The sequence below is a fragment of the Somniosus microcephalus genome, chromosome 28 (genome assembly GCF_052327205.1).
Source record: "Somniosus microcephalus isolate GS21.2 chromosome 28, FLI_Smic_1.0, whole genome shotgun sequence".
Taxonomy (NCBI): Eukaryota; Metazoa; Chordata; class Chondrichthyes; order Squaliformes; family Somniosidae; genus Somniosus; species Somniosus microcephalus.
The window spans coordinates 15,521,487-15,538,740 of NC_141014.1; the positions used below are offsets into that span (position 1 = coordinate 15,521,487).

General features: G+C 46.2%; 1 protein-coding gene across 1 annotated transcript in view; it reads right to left on the minus strand.

The window, feature by feature from the left end:
• Positions 1 to 17,254, minus strand: part of mei1 (meiotic double-stranded break formation protein 1) — a 247,894-nt gene that overhangs the window by 107,105 nt on the left and 123,535 nt on the right. The window contains exons 16-19 of the mRNA XM_085969507.1: positions 9,205 to 9,316; positions 8,942 to 9,002; positions 8,653 to 8,747; positions 1,833 to 2,010 (exon numbers count right to left, since the gene is read on the minus strand). Of these exons, the coding sequence (XP_085825633.1) occupies positions 1,833 to 2,010; positions 8,653 to 8,747; positions 8,942 to 9,002; positions 9,205 to 9,316 (446 nt within the window). The remainder of the gene's footprint in view (positions 1 to 1,832; positions 2,011 to 8,652; positions 8,748 to 8,941; positions 9,003 to 9,204; positions 9,317 to 17,254) is intronic.

Below are 17,254 nucleotides of genomic sequence, written 5' to 3' on the forward strand. Positions count from 1 at the left end.
GAAGGGGTGCTGATTGGTATCTATGGCAAGAAGCAGGCAATTACTTGCTTTAATAGTATGTACTCTGCCAGTCTGTCATTTCTTTAGCAAAAGCTAAATAATCTTTCCAAAAAGGAGACCTACACATGGCTGAGGTTCTAAATGAGTATTTTACATCTGTCTTCACCAAGGAAGAAGATGCTGCCAAAGTCATAGTGAAAGAGGAGGTAGTTGAGATATTGGATGGGATAAAAATTGATAAAGACGAGGTACTAGAAAGGCTGGCTGTACTTATTAAAGTAGATAAGTTACCAGGATCAGATGGGATGCATCCTAGGATGCTGAGGGAAGTAAAGGTGGGAATTGCGGAGGTACTGGCCATAATCTCCCAATCCTCCTTGGATACGGGGGTGGTGCCAGAGGAGTGGAGAATTGCAAATGTTATACCCTTGTTCAAAAAAGGTTGTAATGATTAACCCAGCAACTACAGGCCAGTCAGCTTAACCTTGGTGGTGGGGAAGCTTTTAGAAACAATAATCTGGGACAAAATTAACAGTCACTTAGACAAATGTGGATTACTTAAGGGAAGCCAGCATGGATGTTAAAGGCAAATCATGTTTAACCAACTTGTTTGAATTTTTTGATGAGGTAACAGAGAGGGTTGATGGGGACAATGCGGTGGATGTGGTGTACATGGACTTCCAAAAGGCATTTGATAAAGTGCCAGCAAAGTTGAAGCCCATGGAATAAAAAGGACAGTGACAGCATGGATACGAAATCGGCTAATTGACAAGAAACAGAGTGCTGGTGAAGGGTTGTTTTTCGGACTGGATGAAGGTATACAGTGGTGTGCCCCAGGGATCGGTACTAGGACCACTGTTTTTCTTGATATATATTAATGATTTGGACTTTGGTGTACAGGGCATTATTTCAATTTTGCAGGTGACACAAAACTTGGAAGTATAGTGAACAGTGAGGGGGCTAGGATAGACTTCAAGAGGACATAGACAGGCTGGTGGAATGGGCAGACACCTGGCAGATGAAGTTTAACGCAGAAAAATGCGAACTGATACATTTTGGTAGGAAGAACGAGGAGAGGCAATATAAACTAAAGGATACAATTCTAAAGGGAGTGCAGGAACAGAGACACCTGGGGGTATATGTGCACAAATTGTTTAAGGTGGCAGGACAGGTTGAGAAAGCGGTTAAAAAAGCATACGGGATCCTGGGCTTTATAAATAGAGGCATAGAATACAAAAGCAAAGAATCTTTATAAAACACAGGTTTGCCCACAACTGGAGTTGTGTGTCCAATTCTGGGTACCGCACTTTAGGACGGATGTGAAGGCCTTAGAGAGGGTGCAGAAAGATTTACAAGAATGGTTCCGGGATGAGGGACTTCAGTTACGTGGATAGACTGGAGAAACTGGGGTTGTTCTCCTTAGAGCAGAGAAGATTGAGAGGAGATTTGATAGAGGTGTTCAAAATCATGAAGGGTCTAGCCAGAGTAGAGAGAAACTGTTTCCATTGGCGGAAGGCTTGAGAACCAGAGGACACAGATTTAGGGTGATTGACAGAAGAACCAAAGGCGACATGAGGAAAAGGTTTTTTACGCAGCGAGTGGTTATGATCTGGAATGCACTGCCTGAAAGGGTGGTGGAGGCAGATTCAATCATGGCTTTCAAAAGGGCATTAGATAAGTACCCGAAAGAAAAAAAATTGCAGGGCTACGGAGAAAGGGCGGGGGATTGGGACTAGTTGAAGTGCTCTTGCAGAGAGCCAGCATGGACTCAACGGGGCGAACGGCCTCCTACTGTGCTATAACTATTCTATGATTCCATGAAAAGCTCTTACCTGTTTTCGTACATATGGGCCAGGGACAATATAACTAAAAGACAATGATTACTGTTCTGAAGGTCTTCATCTATTCCAATTGTGTCTGAACTTTCTGTAAGGACGGGTATGACATCTGAAAACGAGTAGTTCAGATATGGAATACACTTCACAAAGAGCGCAGATATATCATCAAGATCTAAAATCAGAAGAAAATTGATCAGAGATAATAACAATGACATATTTCATTTTTAATCTTAAATCCCACTTAACTGTACAACACTGGAGCAGGAAACCTTTAAGCAATGGATTAAGCAAGTTAATTAATCAAGCAACAGCGACAGTTCGGCTGCTACAATTAACATCAAGGCCCCCAAACAAAGGAGCAGAATTGAATCAACCAGGATTGCTGCTCTTGACTGTTACATAGTAGCTCTTGCATGTGTGGACATTGGACAAGGAAAGCATTGAGCTTGGCTGTGATACTTGCCATAGTTGAACAGCGTGCAAACACGCAATAGGATCAAGCATGAATAATGGTGACTTGGACAAAGTATAAGGGGCAGCATATAATGATACGGTATATAAATGAATACACTGGTCACTTGAGGGCATCAATTTAAATGAAAGGGAGACATTAGGGGCTAGATTTTGATACTGGAGGCATGACTACAACTTTCAGCGTTGTAGTCCCGCCTCCATCGAGTTGTGGCCAACCCACTCAATTTTCACTTGATTGACCTTGTTGAGCCCGCCCAGTGGGCTCAGCAGGCCAATTAAGGGCCACCCGGCAACAGGTGACGTTACAGATTGACATTTCATCTGTCAAGAGCTTTTGTCAGATGAAATATCAGCGTTTCACAGCTCTTTGAAGCTGGGAAACACTGACAATCTGTACACTAAGTTAATTCCTTCCTCTCAAGCTGATTTAGAGATCTCTCCAGACAAAGCTGATTGCTGCAACTTTTGACAGATCGCGGCCATTCTGCTTTCTGTGTTGGTGAGATGAGGGACTAGCGAGACCTGAAGGAAGGAAGGCTGTAAAGGTAAGTAATGGTAAGTAAAACTTCTTTAAACACTTCACACACACTTACCTCTGCACTCATGCACCCATCATTCACCTGAACACTGGAAATTTAGAACCCTCCAAGCCCTTCAGCCCGACTCCTCTAACTTGGCGTGGTTTGGTGCCGTCGGAAATCCCACACTTCAGGAACAAAAATAGGGATTAGGCTAAAAACTACCTGTTAGCTACCTGTTAACAGGCAGTTAATTGGCACTAATCCCCTTCCCGCCTCGGGGAGGCGGCTCCCAGCACAGGTCGGGAATCCGTCTCCTTTGAAACTGGCATGGAGGCGGGTTGGGTTCGCGCCCCCCGATTTCGCGATTTCAACCCCCCACACGCCTCCCATCCCGCCTCCACGGCCCAATGAAAATCCTGCCCTAGGAGTTTTCCTTTTACACAGAGGGTTGTTAGGCTCCAGATTGCTCCATCAGAAACAGTGTAGCTGCTTTTAAGTTTAGGTGCACAATGGGCAGTTGGCAGGTGGAGTGTGCCCACCTTTTTTGTAATTCGTTTTTATGGGACGTGGGCGTCGCTGGCAAGGCCAGCATTTATTGCCCATCCCTAGTTGCCCTTAAGGTGGTGGTGAGCTGCCTCCTTGAACCGCTGCAGTCTGTGTGGTGAAGGTGCTCCCACAGTGCTGTCAGGTAGGGAGTTCCAGGATTTTGACCCAGTGACGATGAAGGATCGGCGACATGCTTCTAAGTCAGGATGGTGTGTGACTTGGAGGAGGACTTGCAGGTGGTGGTGTGCCCATGCGCCTGCTGCCCTTGTCCTTCTAGGTGGTAGAGGTCACGGGTTTGGGAGGTGCTGCCGAAGAAGCCTTGGCGAGTTGCTGCAGTGCATCTTGTAGATGGTACACACTGCAGCCACGGTACGCCGGTGGTGGAGTGAATTTTTAAGGTGGTGGATGGGGTGCCAATCAAGTGGGCTGCTTTGTCCTAGATGGTGTTGAGCTTCTTGAGTGTTGTTGGAGCTGTACTCATCCAGGCAAGTGGAGAGTATTCCATCGCACTCCTTACTTGTGCCTTGTAGATGGTGGAAAGGCTTTGGGGAGTCAGCAGGTGAGACACTCGCTGCAGAATACCTAGCCTCTGACCTGCTCTTGTTGCCACAGTATTTATGTGGCTAGTCCAGTTACATTTCTGGTCAATGGTGACCCCCAGGATGTTGATGGTGGGGGATTCGGCGATGGTAATGCCGTTGAATGTCAAAGGGCGGTGGTTAGACTCTCACTTGTTGGAGATAGTCATTGCCTGGCACTTCTGTGGTGCGAATGTTACCTTCCACTTATCAGCCCAAGCCTGAACGTTGTCCACGTCTTGTTGCATGCGGGCATGGACTACTTCATTATCTGAGGAGTTGTGAATGATGCTGAACACTGTGCAGTCATCAGCGAACATCCCCATTTCTGGCCTTATGTTGGAGGGAAGGTCATTGATGAAGCAGCTGAAGAAGATTGGGCCTAGGACACTGCCCTGAGGAACTCCTGCAGCGATGACCTGGGGCTGTGATGATTGACCTTCACCCACCACAACCATCTTCCTTTGTGCTAGGTATGACTCCAGCCAGTGGAGCATTTTGCCCCCAATTCCCACTGACTTCAGTTTTACTAGGGCTCCTTGCTGCCACTAGGGCTCCTGTTGTTATTGCCATAAGGCCTGAGCCATTTTGTGGCCCTGGCATCATTTGCAGGCAGCTGGTGAGCTGTGCACATAAAACCGGTGCTCTGAGACAGCTTGCCGGAGCCAAGGGAGTGGGGGTAATTGCCTGGCTCTATGTAGGAGCATTTACACCCGATGGGGGCTCTTAAAATTAGCCCCAGAGGGTGGAAACTGAATCCACAATAACTTTTAAAAGGGAAGTGGAAAAAGAAACATCTGACTGTATGGGGAAAGGACAGAGAGCAAACACAAATGTAGTGGGCTGAATGGCCCCTTCTGTGCTGTAAATTCTCCGGTTTAGATTTTCCTCTGCTATCCCATCCCAAGTCAGGCAGGATAGAAGAACAGCGGGGAGTCGTGACCCGGGTTCACTGCCAAATTTTCCTCCACTGCTTCCCTCTTACCACCACTCCCAGGGACTGTCAGGTGAGGCTTAGGCCGCAAATTTGCGGCGCTCAGAGGGCGGGTTTGGAGGCGGGTCCGCTGTCAAAATAGCAAAAATTGACAGCGGGTAGGAAACCCGCTGTCAACCTGCCTCCACGCAAGTCTCCCAGGTGTCGGATCTGTCAGCGGAGAACTGTCCCGACGCCAAGCAGCGGGGGATATAATTGAGCTCATTAAATGACTTGTTAAGAGCCAATTTAATACTATTTTGAGGCTTCCTTCCCCTTTTACATTCTCCCCCACAGGTTACCCGCTGCTCGGGGAGGAGTCTGCTCTGACGTTTCTGATAAGCTGACAGCGGCAGAAGTGGTGTAAAGGATGTCATGTTGCAGATGGAGAGTTTCAGAGCTCAGAAAATGTTGCCTTTGGAAAAAAAAAATCAGACCTTGGTGCTCTGAATCCTTCCATGATCAGACCCATCACCAACATCACCAGGTACACCAGCAGCACCAACATCATCAACCTTCTCCGCCATCACCTGATGTTGCACAGGACACAGGGCATCAGCCCCTGACAACATTGCTGGCCGGGAGGCCAGCGATGGCATCACCATGGCCAGATTTACTTCACTTGACGCTGTAAACCCTGGCTGCCACATGATGCGCCAGATTGACACCATCCCACACCAGCACCGTGAATCATCCCTTTAATGTCCAAGCCATTCCATGCACACACATCACTATAGCAGGGTGGTTGGGGGCGGGGGGGGGGGGGGGGGGGGCGGTTATTATTATTATTTTATTTTTTTATTCATTGATGGGATGTGGGCGTCGCTGGCTAGGCCTGCATTTAGTGCCCATCCCTAATTGCCCTTGAGAAGATGGTGGTGAGCCGCCTTCTTGAACCGCTGCAGTCCATATGGTGTAGGTACACCCACAATGCTGTTAGGGAGTTCCAGGATTTTGGCCCAGCGACAGTGAAGGAACGGCGATACAGGTCCAAGTCAGGATGGTGTGTGGCTTGGAGGGGAACTTGTAGGTGGTGATGTTCCCATGCGTCTGCTGCCCTTGTCCTTCTAAGTGGTAGAGGTCGCGGGTTTGGAAGGTGCTGTTGACGGAGCTTTGGCGAGTTGCTGCAGTACATCTTGTAGATGGTACACACTGCAGCCACAGTGCGCCGGTGGTGGAGGGAGTGAATGTTGAAGGTGGTGGATGGAGTGCCAATCAAGCGGGCTGCTTTATCCTGAATGGTGTTGAGCTTCTTGAGTGTTGTTGGAGTTGCACTCATCCAGGCAAGTGGAGAGTATTCCATCACACTCCTGACTTGTGCCTTGTAGATGGTGGAAAGGCTTTGGGGAGTCAGGAGGTGAGACACTCACCGCAGAATTCCCAGCCTCTGGCCTGCTCTTGTAGCCACAGTATTTATGTGGCTGGTCCAGTTCAGTTTCTGATCAATGGTAACCCCCAGGATGTTGATCGTGGGGGATTCAGCGATGGTAATGCCATTGAATGTCAAGGGGAGATGGTTAGAGTCTCGCTTGTTATGACTGAACAATCACTGGAACTCAGCAAGACACTTCTCAAGGTGCGCTCAGATCTGTCCAATAAGGGGCAGTGTTGTAAAAATAGATTTCACTGTATGACAACACATTACCAGAAACTTCACATGGACATTGGCTAAACCTCTCAAGTGTCCACCCTTATGTGTTGTTAGTTGGTATGCTTGCAGTAGGATGAGGGTGAGTGTGAGGGGTGGGTAGTGAGATGGGGAAGTGATAAAGTAGATGAAGGGGTTGGGTGGAGGTGCAAGGTAAGTTGGTTGAGTAAGGATGTGCAGGAGAAGGGTGTGGAAGGCAGAGTGATGGGGATGTGTTGCGTGGCACAGCAGGGTGAGTTTAAGTATGGCTTTGCAGCAATGTTTCATGATCCACTGAGATCATTGAAAGGTTGGCTCCACTGCAGCCAAGGACCCCAGACCACATCCCTGCTTTTGGCCTCCTGTCCAACGTGCAACCAGGCTGCGTTGGTGAGCATATGGAGGGAGTCATTTGAGAGCCTGGGTGCAAGCGTCCACCTTTGTGCAGTGTTTGCAGCACCCCAATGCTGTCAAACACTGACAGAACAACTGTCTAACTCAAAGTGGCCGTGGTCCCTTTAAGGAAACCGGCTGATGATGCGTCATCAAATCCGCTTCCTGTTAATTGGCCGGGAAGCCCGCAGGGCGGGCTTAGCAAGACCAATCAAAGGAAAATCCCTTTGACAGAGCGGCTGCTGCCAGGATCGTGACTGAAACCCGGAAACCAGCTCTCCCGCCACCATCCCAATGCCGATGATAAAATCACGGCCTTAGTGATCGTCCCTGGGGTAGCGGATGAAGGCCCCAAAATCTCCTGATGGAGGGAAAAGGTCTGGTAGCAGCCTCTCCTTCCTCCATTTCGTTCCAATTTCTCACCTGCTGCAGGTCTCAGTCTTGGTCAAAACCTTCAGTAAAAGATTTGCTGCAAACATTGGGGGCTTCCTGCCCCTTTAAACTGGCTTCCTGCCCCATCTAGTGCTGCAGCAGCAGTCGCACAGCACTGCCTGGATTTTCCTCGGGACCCATTGGAGTCCCCTGCTTGGCGGGGATCCTACTCTGAACACAATGAGCCCCGCACCAGGATAGGGGGCTTAAGTCATGGGAGGATCAAAGCTGTAGCACAAGTTTCACCCGAACCCTGTAGGTGCAGGAAGAGAAAAATCCAGCCCTATGATTCTATATAAATAAAAGCATAAAACTATATGCAAAAAGTGAGACTCCACCCTCAATACCTCAGTGATATCCACTTATCTAGATTTTAGCACACCATTTATGTGTCAGCACTCTTGCCTGTGGCTTAGTTGGTAGCACTCTCGCCTGAGTCAGGTTCATAGCCCACTTCAGGGACTTGAGCACATAAATCCAGGCTGACACTCCAGTGCAGTGCTGAGGGAGTGCTGCACTGTCGGAGGTGCCGGCTTTCGGATGAGATGTTAAACTGAGGCCCTGTCTGCTCTCTGAGGTGGACATAAAAGATCCCATGGCACTATTTCGAAGAGTAGCAGAGTTATCCCCGGTGTCCTGGCCAATATTTATCCCTCAATCAACATCACCAAAACAAATTATCTGGTCATCATCACATTGCTGTTTGTGGGAGCTTGCTGTGCGCAAATTGGCTGCCGCGTTTCCCACATTACAACGGTGACTACACTCCAAATGTACTTCATTGGCGGTAAAGCGCTTTGAGACGTCCGGTGGTCGTGAAAGGCGCTATATAAATGCAAGTCTTTCTTTCTTCTTTACAAGATATTCAGCCATATAAGCTCAAGTCTGAACAGATAGTGGCTGTTTTTTGTTGGTTAGCACAATCTCTTAGCAACTCTAATATGTATTCATATTAAGTCCCAGGAAAGGGCGTCTTTCTCAGAAGGATGTTTGTGTTTTGTCTAAAAGGGTGCGATCAGTCACCTCGCACCTGGATTACTGGATAAAATGCCACACACATACATGGCTCTGGGGAAGGGAAAAGTTGACAGATCAACTTGGCAGCCTGAATTATATCTCCTGTTGGCTGATCATAGAGCAACACTGTGTTTGCCTTGGAAAGGTCTATAGATCAGAATATCGTGTTCTCCCAAGTATATGTAGTTTGATGGGAGTATTTTGAGGCATGGGAAAGAAAGAAAAAAAAACAGGTAATAAAAAGCAACCCTACCATGCTGGTAATTCAGTACATTCTCGGTAGCTGAAAACAGGATTCGACATATACCACAAAGGAAGTCTGAACAGGCCCGATTCAATTTTGGGTTTCTAATAAAACAGAGCGTAAAAAAAAAATCATTAAGCATCTTCCATTTTAGAATTCTCACCAAGCATAAGGAGCAGTGACAAGCAGAAGACAATTTTAAGTCACCAACTGAAACAGAAGTAGGTAAATTTTGTATCAAAATGGCGGCTGAATTCAGCAGTGGAACATTAATATGTTAAAAAATAGACTGCATTACCTGCCTCCTGTACAGAATTTGCCCTTCAGTTCCATTGCAAACCTTATAAAAGATGAGGAAGCTGTAAGCAGATAATTCAAATAATTTAAAGAGTGGCTGTTTTTAAGTAAAGATTAACATCAAATGTGGGGAATGGGTGTGGTATGGTTATGATAATTCATTTTAAAAAGTGCCAACAATATAATATAGTTTGATGTATAAACAACCAATGGCATTGGAATTTTGAATGTGGGTAAGGGCTGACAGAATTGAAAGATTCATACCTAGCTTAACAGAAAACAGGTTGGCTGTGTTGGGCAAGATTCTGTACTGGACACAGAGTATGGAAAAGAATACCTCCATTACTGTTGCATTGGGAGTCTTTTCATAGTGTTTCTAGTAGAAAGGAAAATGGAAGTAGAAATTAAAGCAAACCCTATAAATAAGAAAGAACACAGGAACGATAACGCTAGGCATATGCAAATATATAATATTGTTGCAGGGTTTTCATGCAGCCCTATCTTCATCTATTTCATTAGTCAATCAATAAAGCAGGTGTAATAAGAGATGATGTAGACCAGGAGAGATTGGACTGCCTCTGCTTCCCAACACTGGCATCAGTTAGATCCTTTTGTTTATGTATGGAGGCTGAAAAAAAGATTTCATTGACACCAACATTGGAAAGCAGACGCACATATGCATAGGACCACATAGTGCTGGGTCACAGATTTGTGCCCAATCTCCACAGTATTAAGTACGTAATCTCAGCCATTTCACTGTGAAGACAGCCAAACAAATTCCCTACATGGAAGCAGGTAAATCTGGAGAGAAAATCAGGTCACATCCTCCCACTTGGTTAGAATTGAAATCAATTGAAATGCATTATCAGGTGGATTCTAGAACGGGAGGCCAATGTGCAGGGCCAATGTTATGCCCAGACGATAAGTTGAAAATCTACCCCAAGGAGAATGAAGGGAAAACAGAGAAAAGTGGGAGACGTAATGCATCCCAGGGGCCTGCACTATCCAATGTAGCTGTGCCACTATTTGGCTGGCATAAAGAACAAAGAAACAGCAACACAAAAGAGCCCTATTTAAAAACACAAATGGCTGAAAAGCATAACTGATTCAGTAGTCAACGCTTTTCAGCATTAGTACTTGCCTCTAGAGCAAATATGCTTTTCAAGGTGAAACCTGCAATATGTGTTTTGTTCAGTCAATTGCTTAAGGTTGTTAGAAATACTAGTATTCTACCAAAAGATGGAGCTGCCATACATCTAAATAGTGAACACTAAAGCATGTATGTGACTTTCTACAATTTTGATACTTGCCTGAAACAAGACATTGTAGAACAGTAAAAATATGGGGGTAGATTTTCAACATCGCCTGGACGGTAATGTGGTGGAGCAAAACGCCTGCCAATTACTGAATTTCACACAGAATCACAGAAACCCCCCAGTGCAGATAGAGGCCATTTCGGCCCATCGAGCCTGCACCGACACATATCCCACCCGATCCCCGTAACCCCTGCACCAACACATATCCCACCCTATCCCCATAACCCCACGTATTTAATCCCCCTAACACTAAGGGTCAATTTATCATAGCCAATCAATCTAACCCGCACATCTTTGGACTGTGGGAGGAAACCGGAGCACCCGGAGGAAACCCACGCAAACACGGGGAGAATGTGCAAACTCCACACAGACAGTCACCCGAGGCCAGATTCGAACCCGGGTCCCTGGCGCTGTGAGGCAACAGTGCTACCCACTAATTTGTCCGAGTTTTATTCTATTGATTTCAATGTAATGATAATCGGATTGGTTCTATAAAGGGCAGGCAATCTACTCCACCAGATTACTGCCCAAGTGATCATAGAATAGTACAGCACAGGGAAGTGTTGGTGAAAAATAAATTCACTCGAGTCTGTCTTAAAGTAAAAGTACACAGTTTATTAACAGAACGTTCTGGGAGAAGATCATAGACCCCGCGGTCTAGTGATACCCTTCTCGTTCTCTCTTGGTTGGTACAGCTTTTTATTCTATTTTCATCCAATCACATTGTATTACAATAATCACCTGATCACATATGGCTTATTTATTCTTTTCAGTATTAGTAAAGGTTAGTTACATCTTACTATGCCTTTGGTCACAGGTCAAATTCCCATGACCCCTATATTCTGCTGTGTCTACAATTTTTAGCTAAATCAGCACATTTCTTATCACTTACTCAGAACACACATTCTGTCTTGTCCCACAGCTGCATCTTATCTTTGTTTTGCAAAGCTTCTCTACACACTGTCCTTTGTGCAAGACTAGCGAGAGTAGCACTTTCCCAGTCTGTACTGTCTTATCTTTGTTTTTTCACGTAAGAAAGTTGTTAGTATGAGACTTCTTATCGCCACCTGGTTCCTTTTAGCTCTTGTTCATCTTCACATGACCCCACTCCTTTGTTCTGATTTTAATTCTGCTGGCACCACTTAATTAGTGGCTACCTCGGCTGTCTGAATTCTGAGAGGGTTCATTTTAACCCCTTCAGAAGCTATTTGGCCCTTCAAGTCTGCACTGGCTCTTTTGAAGAGCAATCCAGTTAGTCCCACTCACTCACTCTTTCCCATGTCCCTGCAATTTTTTTAATTAGAAAGTTTATCTTTATTTACTCTATCTAAACCCTTCATGAGTTTAAACACCTCTATCAAAACTCCTCTGATGAAGATGAAAATTTACCTCATGATGTAGTCTATTGAATTTAATTCCATATTATGATTGATAATATAAAGCAATTAAATTTGTGAAGGAACCCAAAAATGAGGCTGGTTCTATAAAGAGCAGGCGGGTCCGCTCTGCTACATTACTGCCCAGATGGTAAGATGAAAATTTATCCCATGATGTACGAATGCTTAACTCCATATTATGATTGATGGTATAAAGCAATGACATTTGTAAAGCAAAAATGAAATACTGTGGCAACTGTCTTACTCATCCATGTATTTATCACAATGTAATCAATAAGTTTTTGCTCTTCTCACTACAGTGCCTTGTTAGCTCGAAGATGACACACTATAATTGAGGGGTCTGGGCTGCAGATCTACTGGTCATTATTACTGGCCTTATTATAGCTATAGTTACGAAACTTTCACCAGAACGATGGTACAGTACTTGAAACGTGGAGAAGTTGCTTTCATAGACGCAAAAAGAGATCTGCCTCACTTCAATGCCCATTGCCTCTTTGTGAAGGCTCATTTGGTTTATCGGGCTGAATTTTAATGGGGAAGGCGGGTGGGGGGCTCCGAAGCGGTCAGTAAACCCCAATTTAAAGGCAGTGCATGAGAAATTTGTTTCCCACCCACAGCCATACAGATTGAGAGGCTGGCTGGCTCCGGGTGGGTTTGCCTTTGGCACTAGGCCACAGAAAGGAGGGAGGGAGGGAAGGATCGCGTGGGGGAGCACAGGGAGGGTCGGGCTAGAAGAGCGGGGGGAGGGAGATCGAATTAAGATCAGAGGCCGGGGCCAGCATGGGGGTGGGGGGAGTCAGAGAATGATTGGGGGCCGGAACCAGCTGGGGGGGTGGGGGGGTGTTGGAGAAAGATAGGGGATGGTCGGACGAGGTTCGGGGTCTGGAGCAGCAGGGTTGGGGGTTGACAGACGAGGATAGGGGGCCAGTGGCACAGTGGCTGTCAGCAGAGCAGGGGAGGGGGTTGTGGGGGGGGGCAGAAGGAGCAGGTCAAGGGCCAGAGGCGCATGGGGGGGCCTCGTTGGGGGGAAAGAGAAAAATCAGTGGCCTCGTGGGGGGGTCCCTGATCGCATAAGGTGGGTTAGGCAGGGGAGCTGGATCCAGGCACTTACCTCCTTGATCCAGCAGTCCTCGCCTTGCAATAGCTGGCGGGTTTCACGGGACTTGCAAAACCCGACCAGCTAAAGTTAAATTCAAAAGATAGGTTAAAGCTTCCAGCCTCATTATATTTAAATGGTCAACCTGCCTCCTGGGAGCGGGTTGGCTGACCACCCACCACCCCGTCCAGCCGCCGTTAAAACTGAAGTGGGCAGGTTGGAGGCGGGTTCTGGTCGGGATTCAGATTTTTAACACTAACTATCCACACAACCCCAACCCACCCATTTTTTAGGTTAAAATTTCCCCCCCAGTCTGTTTCCATCTCAGCATCAAATGCTTGGCCCATAAAATTGGACTTAAGAATATAAGAAATAGGAGCAGGAGTAGGCCATTCGGCCCTTCGAGCCTGCTCCGCCATTCAATGGGATCATGGCTGATCTTCTGCCTCAAATCCATTCACCGGCCCTATCACCATATATCCCTTGATGCCCTTACTAGTCAGAAATCTATCGACTTCTGTTTTGAATATACCCAGTGACTGAGCCTCCACAGCCCTCTGGGAGGGCTTATGACATCAGCGCCGACCTGTATGGCTGCTGTTTTACGAACTCCTCCCCAACTGGTATTTTAATGTTGTATTTAATTTATTTATTTGTATTTAATGTATTTAATATTGTATTTTAATATATCGTACTATTAGTTTTTAGTATTCTACTGTTTAGTATTTAGTACTCTAGTTTTAGTATTAGTAATTTAGTTGTTTTTAAAAAAAAATATTCTACTGTTTAACCGACCTGTATGGCTGCTGTTTTATGAGCTCCCCAACTGGTATTTTAATGTTGTATTTAATGTTGTATTTTAATATATCATACTGTTAGTTTTTTAGTATTCTACTGTTTAGTATTTAGCATTCTAGTTTTAGTATTAGTAGTTTAGTAGTTTTTAAAAAAATATTCTACTGTTTAACCGGCCTGTATGGTTTATGAGGGTAGCCGCTGTTTTACGAGCTCGTCCACAACTTTCCACTTTATTTATTATTTTATTGTTATTATTAAACAATTTTGTAAGTACTGTTTCTTCACTTATCCGCTACGACCGTCAATCACTTCTGGACATAAGATCGTCCAGAGATATAGGACCTACCCCCGATTTTTCGAACTGGGATTCTGCTGCTACTACCATCTACCCTCCCACCTGCTTACCTGACTTCATTCCTGTGATCAGGAAGCTACGACAGCGCAAGTGGGGCAGACGAGCAGGTGCATTAGTGAAGCTGAGGCGACGTGAACACCACCCCCCCCCTTCCGAGTATTCTCCTGGCGAATGTGCAGTCACTGGACAATAAGCTGGACGAACGCAGGGGGAGGCTCACCTTCCAGCGAGACATTAAGAACTGCAATGTCTTGATTTTTACTGAGACTTGGCTTGATCCATCGACACACCAGCTTCGGCCATTCAACCAGAGGGATTCAACATTCACTGGCTAGACCGAACAAAGGACTCGGGGAAAAATAAAGGGGATGGAGTATGCTTTATGATCAACAATTCTTGGTGTTCTGACATGGAACTACTTACATCTTCTTGTTCACCCGATCTTGAACACCTGATGATCAAATGCCGACCCTTCTACCTCCCGAGAGAGTTCTCATCCGTGATCATTACAGCGGTGTATATTCCACCACAGGCCGATGCAAATAGGGCACTAAACGAGCTGTATGGGATCATTAGCAGGCTTGAAACTTCCCATCCAGAGGCTGCATTCATCGTGGCTGGCGATTTCAACAAAGCCAATCTGAAGAAAGTACTGCCTAAATACCATCAGCATATCACCTGCCCAACGCGAGCCAAGAACACACTAGATCACGTTTACACTCCATTCCGGGATGGATACAAGGCCCTCCCCCACCCTCCCTTCGACAAATCAGATCACGACTCCATCCTGCTGCTACCCACCTATAGGCAGAAACTGAAACAGGAAAAGCCTGTGATGAGATCTCTACAACGCTGGTCGGATCAATCAGACGCTATGTTACAAGACTGTTTTGATTCCACTGACTGGGATATGTTTCGGAATGCCTCGGACAATGACATCAACACATATACAGATTCAGTCATTGGTTTCATAAACAAGTGCATAGACGACGTTGTTCCGAGGATTGTTGTACGAACATTTCCCAACCAGAAACCATGGGTAAATGGCAATATCCGTGCTATACTAAAAGCACGGTCCATCGCATTCAACTCTGGGGACATGGATGAGTACAAGAAATCAAGGTACGACCTCAGAAAAACCATCAAAAATGCAAAAAGACAATACACGGACAAAGTGGAGTCACACTATCATAGCTCAGATTCGCGAAGAATGTGGAGTGGACTACAATCTATTACAGACTACAAAGGGAAACCCAACTGTCATGCCCAGCAATGCCTCTCTCCCGGATGAGCTTAACACTTTTTACGCCCGGTTTGAGGCCAACAACAACTGGCCTGTTACAAGGGCGCCCGCGGCTCAGGGCGACCGGGTCTTCTCAATCCAGGTGGAATCCCTGGGCGTGTCCTTAGAGCATGCGCTGACCAGCTGGCAGCCGTGTTTACGGATATATTCAACCGTTCACTGTACCAGTCTGTAATCCCCACCCGCTTCAAGATGACATCGGTTATTCCAGTCCCCAAAAAAACAAAAGTAACCTGTTTAAACGACTACTGCCCCATAGCACTCACTTCTGTCATCATGAAGTGCTTTGAGAAGCTGGTCAAAACCCACATCAACTCGTTACTACCTGACACACTGGACCCAATCCAATTTGCCTACCGCCCAAACAGATCTAGGGATGATGCCATCGCCACTGTACTGCACACTGCCTTATCACACCTGGATAAGAGGAACACCTATGTGAGAATGTTGTTCATTGATTATAGTTCAGCATTCAATACCATTATCCCCTCCAAGCTTGTCAACAAGCTCAATGAGCTAGGACTTAACACCTCCCTATGCAACTGGATCCTGGACTTCCTGACGGGAAGACCCCAGGTGGTGAAAATAGGCAGAAACACCTCCTCCACACTGATCCTGAACACGGGAGCTCAGCCCCCTTCTGTACTCCATTTACTCACGACTGCGTGGTCACGCACAACTTCAACTCCATCATCAAGTTTGCTGATGACACTACCGTTGTAGGCCTGATCACAGATGGCGACGAGACAGGCTACAGGGAGGAGGTAAGAGCCCTAGGAGAATGGTGCAAGTACAACAACCTCTCCCTCAACATCAGCAAAACAAAGGAGATGATCGTGGATTACAGGAAGCGGCAGGGGGAGGGACACACCCCAATCTACATCGAAGGGGCTGAGGAGGAGAGGGTCAGCAGCTTCAAATTCCTGGGTGTATTCATTACGGAGGACTTAACGTGGTCTCATCACATCGACGTTGTAACCAAGAAGGCATGCCAACGCCTGTTCTTCCTCAGGAGACTGAAGGAATTTGGAATGGCCCCCCAGATTCTCACCAACTTCTACCGGTGCACCATCGAGAGTATCCTGTCCGGCTGCATCACTACCTGGTGTGGCAACTGCACCGCCACAAACCGCAAGGCTCTACAGATGGTAGTGAAAGCTGCACAACACACTATAGGAATTAAGCTACCTGCTGTGCAGGATATCTACCCCGAGAGGTGCCGGGGGAAGGCCCTGAGAATCATTAAAGACGCGAGTCACCCCAGCCACAACCTCTTCGCCCTGCTCCCGTCCAGTAAGAGATACCGAAGCATACGGTCTCGTACCAACAGGTTTCAAAACAGCTTCTACCCCGAGGCCATAAGACTCATGAACGATTAATTTATTATTATTTATTACTGTTGTTTTCTTTATTATTACTGTCTTTCTATTAGTATTTCTATTAGTATTTTTATCATTGTTATGCCATATTTATTCCAATGTTGGGAGGACTCGTAAAAATCAACATTTCATTGTGCAGTACACACGTCTGTTGCATATATGACAAATAAAATTGAATTGAATTGAATTAAATTGGGTAGAGAATTCCAAAGATTCACCACCCTCTGTGTGAAGACATTTCTCATCTCAGTCCTGAATGGCCGACCCCTTATTCTGAGACTGTGGCCCCTGGTTCTAGACTCCCCAGCCAAGGGAAACATTCTCCCAGCAACCACCCTATCAAGCCCTGTAATAATTTTGTATGTTTCAATGAGATCCCCTCTCATTCTTCTGAATTCAAGAGAATACAGGCCTAGTTTACTCAATCTCTTCTCATACGACAGTCCCGCTATCCCAGGAATCAATCTCGTGAACCTTCCTTGCCCTCCCTCTATCCTTCCTTAGGAGACCAAAATTGTACACAGTACTCTAGGTGTGGTCTCACCAAGGCCCTATATAATTGGAGTAAGACTTCTTTACTCCTGTACTCAAATCCTCTTGTAATGAAGGCCAGCATACCATTTGCCTTCCTAATGGCTTGCTGCACCTGCACATTCACTTTCAGTGACTC